The sequence below is a fragment of the Dermacentor variabilis genome, chromosome 11 (genome assembly GCF_050947875.1).
Source record: "Dermacentor variabilis isolate Ectoservices chromosome 11, ASM5094787v1, whole genome shotgun sequence".
In the NCBI taxonomy this organism is placed as follows: Eukaryota; Metazoa; Arthropoda; class Arachnida; order Ixodida; family Ixodidae; genus Dermacentor; species Dermacentor variabilis.
This window is the reverse complement of record NC_134578.1, coordinates 30,893,292-30,907,377: the sequence shown is the minus strand read 5'-3', so window position 1 is coordinate 30,907,377 and position 14,086 is coordinate 30,893,292. Positions and strand designations below refer to the sequence as shown.

Below are 14,086 nucleotides of genomic sequence, written 5' to 3'. Positions count from 1 at the left end.
CAAATGTAGGAAATAAGAGGTTACAGTAATGCATTACAACAACACACACTGGTTACAAGCATACAGACAGTGAACATCACTCTAGTGTTACTGAAGTTTAACCAATACTATAGTTTAACAATAAATAGCCTGATGCACTGCACTGCCGTGTAGTTGCCCCACAAGCTCTGCGTGACTTCAAGATGGCTGCATGCGTGCTTCTATTGTCTATAATAAAGGTGGTATTATTATTATTATTATTATTATTATTATTATTAGTAGTAGTAGTAGTAGTAGTAGTAGTAGTAGTAGTAGTAGTAGTAGTAGTAGTAGTACCAGAATGGTGTGGTGCCTTTTCTTTCTTTTGCTTGCAGGCAGTACGGCAACGGCGAAAATGGGGAACAGGCCGAGCTCCCTGGCCATGGTGGCCAGCACGAAGTGGACGTTGCTGGACCGCAGGGGACGCGAGGTGTACGGAAAGAGGCCCAGGCCGAAGCGCCGCATCACGGCCTCGAAGTGCTCCGGCTCGCTCTGCAGCCTGGTTGCTGCAACCCATTCAGTTAAACAAATCAGTCAAACCTGGTGGCAGTCGATAAACGAGCAGCCAGTCACCAAGTAAGCCAGGAAGCCGCTTCCTAAGCCAGTCATTCATTCCGTAAATCATTCAGCATTCCGGCCATTCAGCAAGTCAGTCATTCACTAAACCTGCCACCCGTTAGGTTAATTACCCTTTAAGCCAGGTCAGTCAAGTCAGTTAGCCCCGTCGGTCAGTCAGGTTAGTCAGGTCAGGTCAGTCAGTAAGGCCAGCCAGTCATTAAGCTAGTCATTAACTCAGTCGATTACTCGCTATGCCAGTCGTTTAGTCATCACTCAATAAACTAGTTAGCGAATCAGTCACTCGCTGCCTGCCATTCATTTATTCATACAGTTAGTCATTCATTCTGTCGATTACTGGCTAAGCCAGTCAGTCAATCACTCAATAAGCCAGTTAAGTAAGTCAATCACTAACTTCTTGTCAGTCAGTCGTTCGGTCGGTCACTAGCTAAGCTAGACATGAAACCATCCATCCAGTTCCAGCAGCGTTTCTTGCCCCATCAAAAAATATGATGCACGCTCCAATATATGCCCTGAATCACCATGCAGTAAAGTTAGGCAGTTAATCCTTAGAGCACGGGCACATGGCATATACGATACCGTAGCTCCTCGTAAATTACTGCTGTGAATTCAGGAACTACGCGGACGCCTTTAGACATTAAAGAAACAAGATTCCAAAGTCACTGGCACTGGCGTGCTCTCTGTTATAAGCAAGGGAATTCGCACCCAGCTGGTGGCTGGCCTTACTAAGGCTGATTACGAAATTAGACACATTCGTGATTTAAGGGGCGCGAACACATTCAGCCTTGTTGCTCACGTGTATTAGGTTACTGGGGAACGCTGACTATCCTGCTTTTACTTTGCTCACTAGGACGAAGCGAGTATTAGTCGCTCCTTTAGGCGTCAATATAATTCTGCCCATGTGAACTTTTATTTCAAACTATTTCTTCCATATCACGAATTATGAAAACCACACTGTAGGAAAACAGATTACGATTTTTCATTTCATCAGTGGACACTGTGAAGTTTGCAAAATGTGAACTCCGTACGTGAACTGTCTATAGGAACATGAGATACAACAACACAAATACTGCACGTCCAGCGTACATGGAAGGTGCCCATAAGGTCACTCGAAATAAGAAAGGGATAATACAATGATGTGCTTAGGTTCTTCGGATAGCAGCATGTGTGACGAGTTATACGAGTGGGTAGAAAATACATGGTGCTAAGTGCCGCGATGCTATCTATGTGAAGGAAACTCCTGCATAATTCTAAACATCAGGAAAGCCCTTGTTAGAACACTATCTATGGCCAAATGTAATCCACTGAGCCTTTTACTATGGCATCTCTCCAGACCCTGCGCCACAAATAAACAGTTAGACCCAATGAATGAATGAATGAATGAATGAATGAATGAATGAATGAATGAATCAAATACCCAATCAATCAATCATATCACATCGTGCGGCGAACGCCGCACAAAACCTGCAGCCAATTATCGCATTGGGACACACGAAGACAACAGCGAAGCTTCCCTTGTAGTGGTGCTGGGCAGTTCATCCTGCCACTTTCGGATTACCTATGCTTCATAGCTGTATAAAAAATGATTAACCTTCTACCAAAACTAATGTCCTGGTGCTTACAGAAAAGTACTACAATACATCTGGCGTGCTGGTGGTGTACACACCTAACAGAATGTTTCATGATAATTTTTTTACGATGTCACATCCACAATCATCCTGTGTGAGTACCACCGTCATTGTAGCCTACTGAAAAAAAATGCTAAGAAAATTTCGCCAATAGTCTACTAATGCGTAAGCATTCATTAGCTTGGCTGCTATTTCATTTTTACTTGCTTATTTAGCTAGCTTATGCATGTCAACCATCGCTACCAATCATCGACTATTGCACTATTATAATGATTACATGTGTTTACTTGACCAAATAGGCATTTATTTCGCAGATATTTCGTATGAGCTCAGCCAAAACAGCGTCACAGCCGTTTTTTTTCCACAGCAAAGCTTTCCTCTTCCTTTTTTTTGCTTTTTGTTACGACCTTGATGCGGCGATGACTACGACTCGAGCTTCCTTTTTTTATAACGTTACCAATCATCTACTATTACACTATTATAATTATTACAACTGTTGACCAATTATGCATTCATTTTGCAGAAGTAAGGCGTCACGGGACGGACAGATCTCGCTGGGGTACTCGCCAAAGAATGCTTACGCATTACTGCACAACTGTAGGAAACCAAGGAAATTGATGTAAACTGCTTAATGTCTTTTCAACTTGAACCGGGTGGGATGTCAACTGAGGCCAAAGCAACTTTGACACCCATGAATATAATTCCGATCACACAGACATCTGCTTGCAACGTTGTGGCCAGTGGTTCACATCCCGGTCACAAGCATTTCTTTTCTAACACTGCCGATCATCTACTGTTACACTACTACAACGATTACATGTGCTAACTTGTCTAATTATGCATTTATTTTGAAGATATAAGGCCTCATTGGACGAACAGATTTTGCAAGAGTAATGGCCAAAGAATGCTTAGGCATTAAAAGAAAAAAGCAGCTTTACTAAAATACACGTTCTCTGTAGCCCCGGCTTTGTGAGTACATGGGAATTGTTATGACGAGGAATCTCACGTGCTTGCTCTATGTCACATGTGAGCATAGAATCCCTCGCTACGGCAATACACAGTACTGTACCTTATGGACGAGGTGAACTGCTTAATTTAACCAATTGGAATTATAAGCAAAGTTATCGCAGGAAATGTCAAACCAAAGAAAAGCATTGCTGTCAGCCACATTTTCCCCGTGATGTTTAGTTGAAGACTGGAAGATGAATTAACACGCGAAAAATAAACGAGGTCGAAGAACACACATATACAGGATGCGTTCTTTGTCCTTATTTTCTCGCGCCGTAATGTATCTGCAAGCTTGTCTGACCACTAGCTATTTCGAGCAAAAGTTCTAGTACCTGAAGAAGTGCAGTTTTCGACGAACACCAGTGTTTTGACCAAGGCCGACGAGGCATCAAGCTTTTCGTTGTTGACGAGGTTGAGCAGCCCGTCTAGTGCGGAAATGAAGGACAAATGAAAATGCTTTTAATACTGTAATCGTAAAGTCCTAAGCTTGATAAACCTGCTGTTTCTGGCACAAAATACGGAACGCTAAAAAAAAGAGGACAGGTAACAGACATGGGAGTACCTTACCAGTCCACCATTTTATCATGTTCCATACTTTGCCCCAGAAACAGCACGTTTAGCAAGCTTAGACACCAACTAATAATCTCTGTAGAATGCTAACCTTCGCCGTGTACTTTACACATCGTGATTTCAATCGCAAGACCAAACATAGTCAAAAAGGTCGAAATAAACAGTAAAAGGGTGTAGACTAAAAGTGGCAGCAGTGTAGTCCTAGGTGATCAATATATGCGACATGTGCTGCTTTTTCAGTGATCGTCACAGTTACATTGCGGTTTAAAGCGCTGTGCGAGTTGAGGTACCAAAATAGTTCATTTCTGAGACGCTTCATTTGAGGCAAGTTACCCACCCTAGGATCTCTGAGATCCATTTGTATGAACATGTCTGTGAGTAATGCAGCGCAAGCTATGACAAACAACAATACAAGGACGCCCTTGTATGTTTAGGGTTGAGTGGCACAGTGTACTGTAGATGACGCAACATGCTACACGAAGCATGGCCAGTGGCTGCCACTTTAGCCGAAGATAAAGGCGCTGAATCTACGTCTTGCGAAGGTTGTGGTGATTTCATGAATCAGTTATAGAAATGACACGTTCAGGACGAAGCCAATGCCCAACGGATCAAACACTGAACCAACCATTCGCTGAGTTGAGGACAGTGCACGACCTGTGTTTTCTCATAAAAAAAGCTTGAAAATAGGTTTAAGGTCCTTATGTGCCCCACGAAGCGGAATATCCGTCGTGCGTCCGGCGTTAACATCCAGTGGCAAAAAAGCCCACGTGACTAAGCAATGACGTCAGGTTCCCGGCGCTGGCACTGCGAAATCCCAAGCTGAATAGCCATGGCGTGGGGCCCACTCCGAAAATTAGATTAAGATGGATTAACGTTGATTAAAGTGGATTAAGGTTTGTACGCACAAGAGCAAGGTAGATTAACAAGGAATAAGGTGGATTAAAGTAGAATTAGGGTTGATTGAAATGGATTAAGGTGGTCTAAGGTTGGTCGAAATTAGAGCAGGGGGGATTAGAGTGAATTAGAGCGCAGTTTCAATTTAAGGTGGTAACTTATCCAAGTCCTGACGCTTTCACATTCAAATTACTTGAGGATAATTAAGTGACTGTCAATTTTTCGCTGTTGCTCTTCTTTTACTTTTGCTCAATATTCGCAGCAAGCTTGAATTTTCTGGTATGGATCGTTTGATACAAGACTTGGCTCAGTTTGTTGCTTGGCTTCTCAAGAAAAAAAAAGAATTCGCCCTCGTCTGAGCACATGCCTGGACCGCTTGCCGCAAGTGTTGTATATACCATGGTGGTTATGACGTCAGCTGGTCGCTTCTGTCGAGCGCATCACGTCGAAGTATGACCGTCGGGATAGACTTAATTACACGTTGTGGGTTAATGTGTCGACACAGCGTGATGAGCAGAGAAACGCAAACTTCTCTTTTTGTACTTGATAAACCAAGCAAGACTACAATGCCAAATATTTTAACGATCTGAACATAAAACGCAATGATAGTTTCGCTAAGTTGGACCAACAGCAGAATAGCTGTAAGCACAAAATCTTTTTACAGCGAAACTGTAAATGGCTAGTTTCCAGCGGATCGATGCCCGCAGACCGAAAACTGTGGGCCGATTTCGAAGACAGTGTGATACCGGGCCGACTCGCGGCGGAGGTGATTCAGCTTTCAAGCGCTCCACTTACTTGAAAAAATCAGTTTAATACCTAGGGTCCAAATACAACCCGGATCAGATATAAAGCTGATAAGAACATGTATTATACTTCGACCCTCGTCAGCCACGTCTACGTTCGCGCCGCACTCTCTTTGTCGGCGTTCCAAGCACTTGCGTATCTCCTTTCCTTCCACTCTCTCGTGATGGCGGTCCCGTCGAAACGTCACGCGTGTCTTGTTTACTCCGGCTCCTCCGGGCGGCGGTCCGGTCGTCCACGTGAACGTAGATAAATATCACGGTAACTGAGTCTTCTCCTATGTTCCAAATTCTGCGTCGCCCATGTGTCGTATGCTAAACAGCTTCAGAGTACAATGGCTCATGATTTTTTTTTCTTTTAGACTTAGGAAAAAAAAAAACAAGAAACACAGCTCACGTTATCTTCCGGAACAGTTGGCGCATTGCGTGGACAATTTTTTTTTTTACCTCACCGAAAACCGATAGCGTGCGAATTCGATGCGCCCAAGCGAGAAGAGCATCGTACTTCCGAGCCTCCCCGCGCCCGTACCCTTCGCGTAACGTTGCAGCGTGTCGTAAACGTGCTGCACGCTGGAGAAGCGGAACGGCAGTTCCTCCGACTCATGCGCGAACCATCGGTCCGAGCACACGAAGCGGTAGAAGTCGTCGCACTGGCCCACGCTCAGGTTCAGCCGAGAGACGAGGTAGCTCGCTGCGGAGCGGCAAAATACACAAGGTGTACCAGAGTTATGCAAGTGTCATGCTTAAAAGAAAAACGCGATCCCTTCTGTACGGATGGGAACAACTATACGTTTTTAGAAACCCGTTTTGTAGAAGCCACTCCTTTCTCTTTTCTATCAATCTTGCGATGCTGAAATACATAATACACAAGCCGAATATTTAGAAAAAAAATTGTTCACATTTCTTTTTTCAACCCACCGGCAGTTAAAAAGATTGTGGGGTTTTACGGGCCAAAACCACTTTCTGATTATGAGGCACGCCGTAGCGGAGGACTCGGGAACTTTCGACCACCTGGGGTTCTTTAACGTGCACCTAAATCGAAGTACACGGGTGTTTTCGCATTTCACCCCCATCGAAATGCGGCCGCCGTGGCCGGGATTCGATCCCGCGACCTTGTGCTCAGCAGCCCAACACCATAGCCACTGAGCAACCACGGCGGGTAACCCACCGACAGTGCATCTATGCAAAAAATCGATGAAATGTTACGAGTTATAACGCAATTAGCATGGTAGTTATTTGTTTAAAAATTCGCCTTCAGGACTATCTACGACGGCAAACTCGCTCCAACTCATAACGAGCGCTACAATCAGTTATGCAATATTTTGTTGTGAAAAATGAACAAACATAATTTTGAGGCATCAAATTGAGCGCAGCATAATTGATACGTTGGGCGTGACAGTGTCAGTGGAGTAATTACTACTAAATATTTAAACCTTTAACGGGGTCTGCAGGCAAAACGTCAATTCAAGGTTTGTGAAGTTCATTTGAAAATATCGCTTTTATTGTTGTATATCTTTTTTGATGCGTTACTTTTTCTGTTGATCTTGCGCTGTGCTTAAAGGAAAGACGCTATGGAGTACAAGCGGTGGCCAGGGGCTGTTTTTTTAAGCCCCACCGACTTTCTTTTAAGAATGGAAAAAGGAGCAACGCAAACGGTAACGGGTCGCAAACAACTGCAAGTTATGTTTTCAAATGGGCTCTTCAAAGCTTACATTGACATTGCGGCCGTAAATTTAAGAATTAGAAAGTTTCTTGCGGCCGTAAATTTAAGAATTAGAATGTTTCTTGAGTAATTAGTACTTACTCTGTTAATGAGAACAGAAAACACAGCATGCTTGTCAAGGAGGTTGTTAACAAGGTACAATTAACTTCACTTTCGCAGAATGCTGTGATTTTTCTGTAAACGTGGTCCGTGTTAGACGAGACGCCCAATAAGTGTGCACGGATATGTCGGTTCTATCATTATGTTCTCATGCTTTCTTGTGCTGTAAAATTCATGGGGTTAGTGAAGTTTCTCTAAATTTACCCTGAGGAAGAGGGCTAGCTGAATCGGGAAAAATGCACACAGATCGATGCAACATGTAAACCTTCAAGAATTATTTACTCAGCTACAAAAGAACAAATACAAAGAAGATTTTTTTTAAATCCGCGAGGTCCGACTGACGTCCTAGCACTTCAACTTCGACTCCATATTTAGCACATAGCAAAACACACAGCGGCCAACCTCTTGCTACGAAATTAACGGACAAGAGTTCTGGAAGAATATTTTTTGTCAAACTGACGTAATGTCTCTCTTTTGTGTGCAATTACGGATTATACCGGTAATAGATAAAGATTTAGTAGCGATACATTTTAATAACAAGAGCGGCATATACAAAGCAGGTCTCATTGTTACATAGCGTGAAAAATCACCTTCCGGTAGGCACAACTGGTTGGTGCAGTTGCTACTGTCGGCGATGCTGACTCCTCGGCCATCTTTTGTTCCTGCTGTAAGAAAAAAGTGCACACTGAATACGAAGTGCAGAAATACGTCGACGCTAGCAAGAACTATCCAAGGCGAAATGCGCAGGTCGAACTTAATGTTGTAATGCAAATGACGCTAAGTAGCAGCAACAGCTGCTGACGCGTGCACAGTCTCTTCGACTGCCGCTGTCAGCTGATTGCGCCACAACGACGAAGGCGTCGCACTAAGACGCTTGTGGATAGAAGAATGATGATAACAGGTGTATATGCCCAGCCAAGTACGACACACATCCTAATAAATTTAAGACATCCATATGGCCTTTGTATTACATTGGCACATACCCGTTTCCGTAGACTGGCAAAGAACCCAGTGGCGTTTAGTTACATGCACCAGGTGGTGCACTCAACCTGCGTCCATTCGCGCACATAAGCAGTGAACATCCATTCCCTGCCTAAAGATATGTACTCGCCAAAGAGCAGCCACAATGTGAGGGGAACCGGCAAAAGTGGCTTCGTTTTTTCAACGAAGTTTCAGAATATTGCGTCGTTGGTAAACTTGCCGAACAATGCCCAATCCTACGTTATCGCATTGTGGAGCTGTGGGACCAAAGCGTGGCTGCACAACGGTACTCCGAGAATGTTCATGACACTTTAATCTAAAATTATTTCGTGTGACCCACTCAAATGTGCCTAGCTGCTAAGGCATGCAGGTTTTGTACAAAAGGCCGGTAACAAAGATCTGCTTGCAAATGGACTTGATGAAGCATATTTAAAACGGTTTTAAAAGGATTTAGAGACGCCAACACAAATTACTACAAATAATTGTACTGCTAATGTGTATGGGTGCTCTAGTTATTGCCCTTCAAGAAGCTAGGTAACCGCGGATAGCACATGAATTTTTTCCGTTTTGTCCTTCTCGCTGTAAACGCGTTTTTAAGTTTACAAATTGATCATTTTGAACAGTATGTAACGTTATAAGCGTAACAACTAGCAATAAATACGCTTGTACGCAAAGGCCTATTTCCATGCCGTGCTTATCAACTTATATGATTGCTTTAAAATTTAGGAAGATAAAGCGCAATTAGCAGAGCCACGAGAACGTCCGAATTAATAAGTACCACATGTAGACAAATTCATGTGATACCCATAATTTTCATGTTGATGAAGAATTGCCGTGCCAGCACTGCCTCAAGCAACGTTTGCATGAAACTTTATATAGCAGGACACGGAGATTTTCCCGGTTGGTATCAACGCTAAACTCCTCGCATTCGAGGCAGCTGATGCAGAGCCGAGAGCGAAATGGTAGCAGAAGTGATGTGGAAGGAGCGTCACATGTCATGTGCTCAGGAGGTGCCCGATGTGTGGCATGATCGGTGCACATGGAAAGGGTAGAACATAGCAGAAAAGGGTGCAGCACTCCGTGGAAGATGGAAGTAAACTAGGAAGGAGACACCATCACGCCACGCAGCCGGCCACCGTACGCCAACTTCCGTAATGTCGCCTTTCCCTTCGCCTTTTACTTTAAAGCGGTCTGAACCTGAGCTTGTTTATGACTTCATTGCTGAAAACAGTGCGAAAAATATCGTGAGAACAAAGAAAGAATGGCCCAGTGTTTCTTTCTCGTTAGTTTACTTTCCGCGCTGTTTCGCCGTGATGAAGGTTCGCCTTATCTCTGCCATAATGGAGGCCCGACCGTGATCCTGCATTTGGCTGGTTCGGTCCAAGATGCTTGGTTTCCGATAGGTTATATTCAGAGGGGCACTTGTGTGCTTTGCCAACCACTGCGCGCACATTTTCAGCCAATATGCAGTGCAATTTCAGCCGTTTAATACAACGTATACATTTATCATCTAGAACAATTCCACATGCTAAGACTTATGGCCACTTAGTGCCAAATACTAGCACAAAGAGGGAGGGTACAAGGTGAGAGTTATTACACTTACAGTTATTACACTTATCTTAGTTGCATCATGTGAGTGCATTAACCGCATGTCGCTGTCACACCTGGCCGTCGTGGTTTGTTATTATTTCTTTCTTGACAATACTGCAGGCTAGATTCGCGCAAGCAAGAGTGGAATATGATACCAAGAATATCCTAAACCCGGGCACTAAATATACAGCATTAATGAACAAAAAAGAAACAAATGACGAGTATCCACATTAAGAAGTGAACGGGGTTAGATCTTCGCACCTTTAAATAATATTCAGGACCAACTATTTCACGATAACAGTCGGCGGTATGCGGGTACCACTCCATATCGACAGAACGTATTGCCACCATCGAAACAAGTTATGAGGCGTGTACTGTAGTGGGACTGCTCTTCGTGCTTCCCTAAAAACACTCGGCGCCATCTAGCGCCGTCGTCTCGAAGCGTGGGTGTGGCTTCCGAAATGCATGGCGCGGTGGCGTGTGCGAACGCTGAGAAACACGTCATGCAGGAACCGGGCTCCTGTCTCTCTCGCTTCTTACTAGACACGCTGCGCCATCTAGTGGTGCTGCCGAGAAGCCCGCGTGTGGCCTCTGAGATTAGAAGCGGGGAGCGCCGGCGCCCGCGAACGCTGAGAATTGTTCCCTCGCTTCCCGCAAACCAAGTGGCACGTACTCAGCGATCCAAGTTGGCGAGAGGTTCACTGTGTAGCGGCACATGTCTAGTGAATTAATGGCGCAGCTCGCGAATGTGTTGGCATGAAATACGTTCCTTGAAAAGCTGCACGTGCCCAGTGCATTTGTGGCGCAGCCAGCTCAAGCGTCGAGCACCTGTCGTTGAGTACAGCAACCTGACGAAACGGGGCGGTGACAAATAGTCACCTAGCCTGCTCGTGTTAATAGGGCGTCATATATACACGCATAACAGTCTCGCCTTTTGCCTATCCCTCCTTCATAGTTCTGTCTTCATTGAAACATCTGTGTCTTTGTTGTACAGTTACCATGTATGCCTGTAGCGACTCCAGTTCTATCGATCGCTTCCCTGCCTTTTTTTTTGTACCAGCCCTCTAAACGACTCTTGCTAATCTCGATAGCTGGCACTAGTTTTAGTTTTCACAAATTTAAGCACATTAACATTTGCTGCGTACATTGTAACAGCTCGCCTAATGACCACTTATTAACTACGAAGTATAATGTGAAAGTTGAAGAGACCGTTATTTCCTCCAACGACACGTGACTCAATTTCCCCTCTATGTTGCTGCAGGGCCCCGCATCAGTTGCCTAATTTCTTTGAGTAACCAAAGGTAAAAGTTGTGTTGGCAGCCTAACTTCAACTGACCTACTGAAGTCGGCACTAGGGCTCGGCTGCTAGAGGGCAGAAGCCCCCAAGATGAGGACGAAACCTCAGACATTCCTACATTGAAGGATAGAGGAAAACGACAAAACGAAGTGGCTCTGGCTATTTCAACATCATCTCTTCAAAGATATCTGGAGGTGGGATGCATACATGGTGAAATTAAGTAAACTGGGATAGAGCAATACGTCATGCAGCCAGCCTTGGAAAGCCAACACTCCGTGAAGCCATTCGCTTCGCTTTCTTTCTCACAGAATCGGCCCAATACGAGACCTCAGAGGCTCCGCGTATTCGTCGAGAATGTTTGGTCCCCGGTAGTTTTTAACTGACGTGCACTTGATAGGCTGCCCTGCCGTAGCTCTGCCGGCAGAGCAAGAGCACTAAAACCTACCGCGCGCTTTCCTTCAGTCTTGTTGTGCAATGCTGCCTCCTAATTCTATCATTCTTCCACGAATGCATAGGACGTAGAGTGTGGTTCACAGTGAAATGAAACCTTCTAATTTCTCGGCTTCCACTTTGCTGGTGCTCGAGATACCCCTGCCGGCTTAAAGTGTCAATGCACTGCACATGTGTGTACAAAGTTGCCATAGTTACCGGCAACAAGTTGCCTGCGGCAACGCCATGCGACTACCTGCCAGTGCGATAAATTCGCAAGTGCTGTAGATTAGCGTGTTCGGTTTAACAGTGGACAGCGCTGCACGATAAAAGTTTCATTAAAAATTAGAAAGGCCTTTACCTGCAACAAAGCTTTCTTGTGTCGAATTGTTGAGAAAGGACTGAGAGGTAGCGCCTGCAAAAAAAAAAAGTGCATTCTCTTGTCACAAGCTTACATGAATAATTCATTTGTAAGTGCGTGCTGTATAACACATGGCACATAGTTTACTTGGAAGCGTATTCGAAGATTATCCAACTAATTCTGAAAAGTTTGCAAGCAATCAGCTGAGATGCATGAGGAACACGGATTTGTTACTCACATAAAACGTTGCTAGAGTATATACGCAAGTATATAACTTGCGTTGCCGTTAGGCAAGCTGTAGTTTCTTGTTTTTTTAGATATCTGCCTTTCAAAAGTGTTTTTATTTTAATCAGCGTTGAACGAGAGTTGTTTGGCCACCTTTGACGACGAGAACTGTGTAAGTCTTTACACAGGAAATCTTGGGTATGAGAAGAGCTTGTCTCGTCTTGATATTTAGGACGATATTGAGCAAAAATATGCATGACAACCACATCAAAAGTGAAAGCAGTTGATATTTAAAAAACAGAGCCTTAGATATTTTGGTGCCCACACCATGAAGCGAACATATTTCTCTATATAGCTCAAACGTACCTTCTATATCATTTAGCGATTGACTTTACGTGTTGTCTGTGTCCATATTTTTAAACAACAGTACCATGTACACCTGTGGTGGCAAATTTAGGCTCAGGTTTAGTGACTGCAGTACGTAAGCGTTAGCAGCGATGGTAGTGATTACTTGTGACGGACGACAAGCAGTGCCATCATTCTTGTGAAATTACAACTGTGGGCAATAAGATATCACCGTAAACTTTAGTCGATGAGCGGCCCATTTTTCTTTAATGTTCACTGCGTGTTATATGCTACAGAAAAAAGATATGGGAGGGCACTTGAACACTTTTTATGAGTTGTGAATGAAGCATTAACGTCCAACAGGAGGCCGCTCAGCAGTCCTTTCAGTTACGACTTTCGCGGGCAAACGAGCGCGCTGAGACGCTAGGCCAACGCCTCCTAGATAGCCCAAGACCGGTGTGATTTGAACCGTGACGTCATGCTACCTTGCCCGACTGCCATAGACTAATGGGGACGCTTCCTACTAAGCCGCGGTGACGTTGAAGTCACCGCTTTCGTTATGCTCGGCTTGGCAATGGAAAGTTGGGTTTAAGTAGCACGACGTCGTAAAGCAGAGTGCAGAGGCCTGTCCTCTAGCTTGGCGCGTTTTAATATGGCCTTACCGAAGCGCACTTAGAACGCACGCGAGAGCTTGCGCGGTAGAGAACGGGCGGATAACGCAGGTTTCCGAGAGAGAGAGTGTGACGTGGCGTCGCGGCGCCGCCTTCTCCCCTCACGCAGCACCTGACGCGCTACTGGAGCCGGCATGTGTTCCCTTTCGCCCGATCTGCTCCGTTGAGGCGTGCTCGTGATGTGGCGTTGCAGCCAATGGGAATTTACCAGCCGTTTCGCGGCTACAGACGACAGCGCCGGCTTTTTCTCGCGCATTGTGTCATTTAACGCTTTCGCATCAATAAACACGTATTACAAAAGCTGTGACTTGGGCTCAAAGCATGAATACGAGATTAATATATGACGTGACTAAATTGGATGGTTTTGGCCTCATTACCGCACATGGGCCGTTGCGCGTATAAGACCCTCGAGATAAGCTCTACACAAGCGTACTTTCACGTTCATTCAGCAGTTCAATAACACGAGTATGGTAGTATTTTGTGCGGCCGTAGTAGCAGTAGTAAACAGTAAAGCCGTAGTAAACGAATGGTAGAGATGTGGACAAATGTAATCCAACTAACTGAAGCCCACTTCAACTGCGAACGTACCTCGGTCCATCTTCGGTTTGGAATAGCGAGGGCCTGCAAAGAAGAGAAGACGCTGCTAATTCAACAGCAACTTGGCCACGCACTCCGAAAAGTGTTGGAGCGCGGAATATACAACAAAATATCCTTCAAAACAACGCTTTTGTCACAAATCGAACACGAGGCCTCGCGTCCAGAAGTTGGATACAATAACCACTGAGCCGCTCTCAGGCAGGCCAATTCGCTTTTGTACACTTACGTGTGAGAGCAAATATGTGGAAAGTCGCTGCATGCAATTGAATGTTTT

At 44.7% G+C, this 14,086-nt stretch overlaps 1 protein-coding gene and 1 pseudogene across 1 annotated transcript in view; both read right to left on the bottom strand.

Moving 5' to 3' along the window:
• Positions 1-13,813, bottom strand: part of LOC142563184 (uncharacterized) — a 28,997-nt gene extending 15,184 nt beyond the window's left edge. The window contains exons 1-6 of the mRNA XM_075673734.1: positions 13,804-13,813; positions 11,975-12,028; positions 7,907-7,981; positions 6,024-6,185; positions 3,563-3,655; positions 316-524 (exon numbers count right to left, since the gene is read on the bottom strand). Coding sequence (XP_075529849.1) covers positions 316-524; positions 3,563-3,655; positions 6,024-6,185; positions 7,907-7,981; positions 11,975-12,028; positions 13,804-13,813 — 603 coding nt within the window. The remainder of the gene's footprint in view (positions 1-315; positions 525-3,562; positions 3,656-6,023; positions 6,186-7,906; positions 7,982-11,974; positions 12,029-13,803) is intronic.
• Positions 5,407-5,586, bottom strand: LOC142565104 (U2 spliceosomal RNA; annotated as a pseudogene).
• Positions 13,814-14,086: the final 273 nt, after the last annotated feature.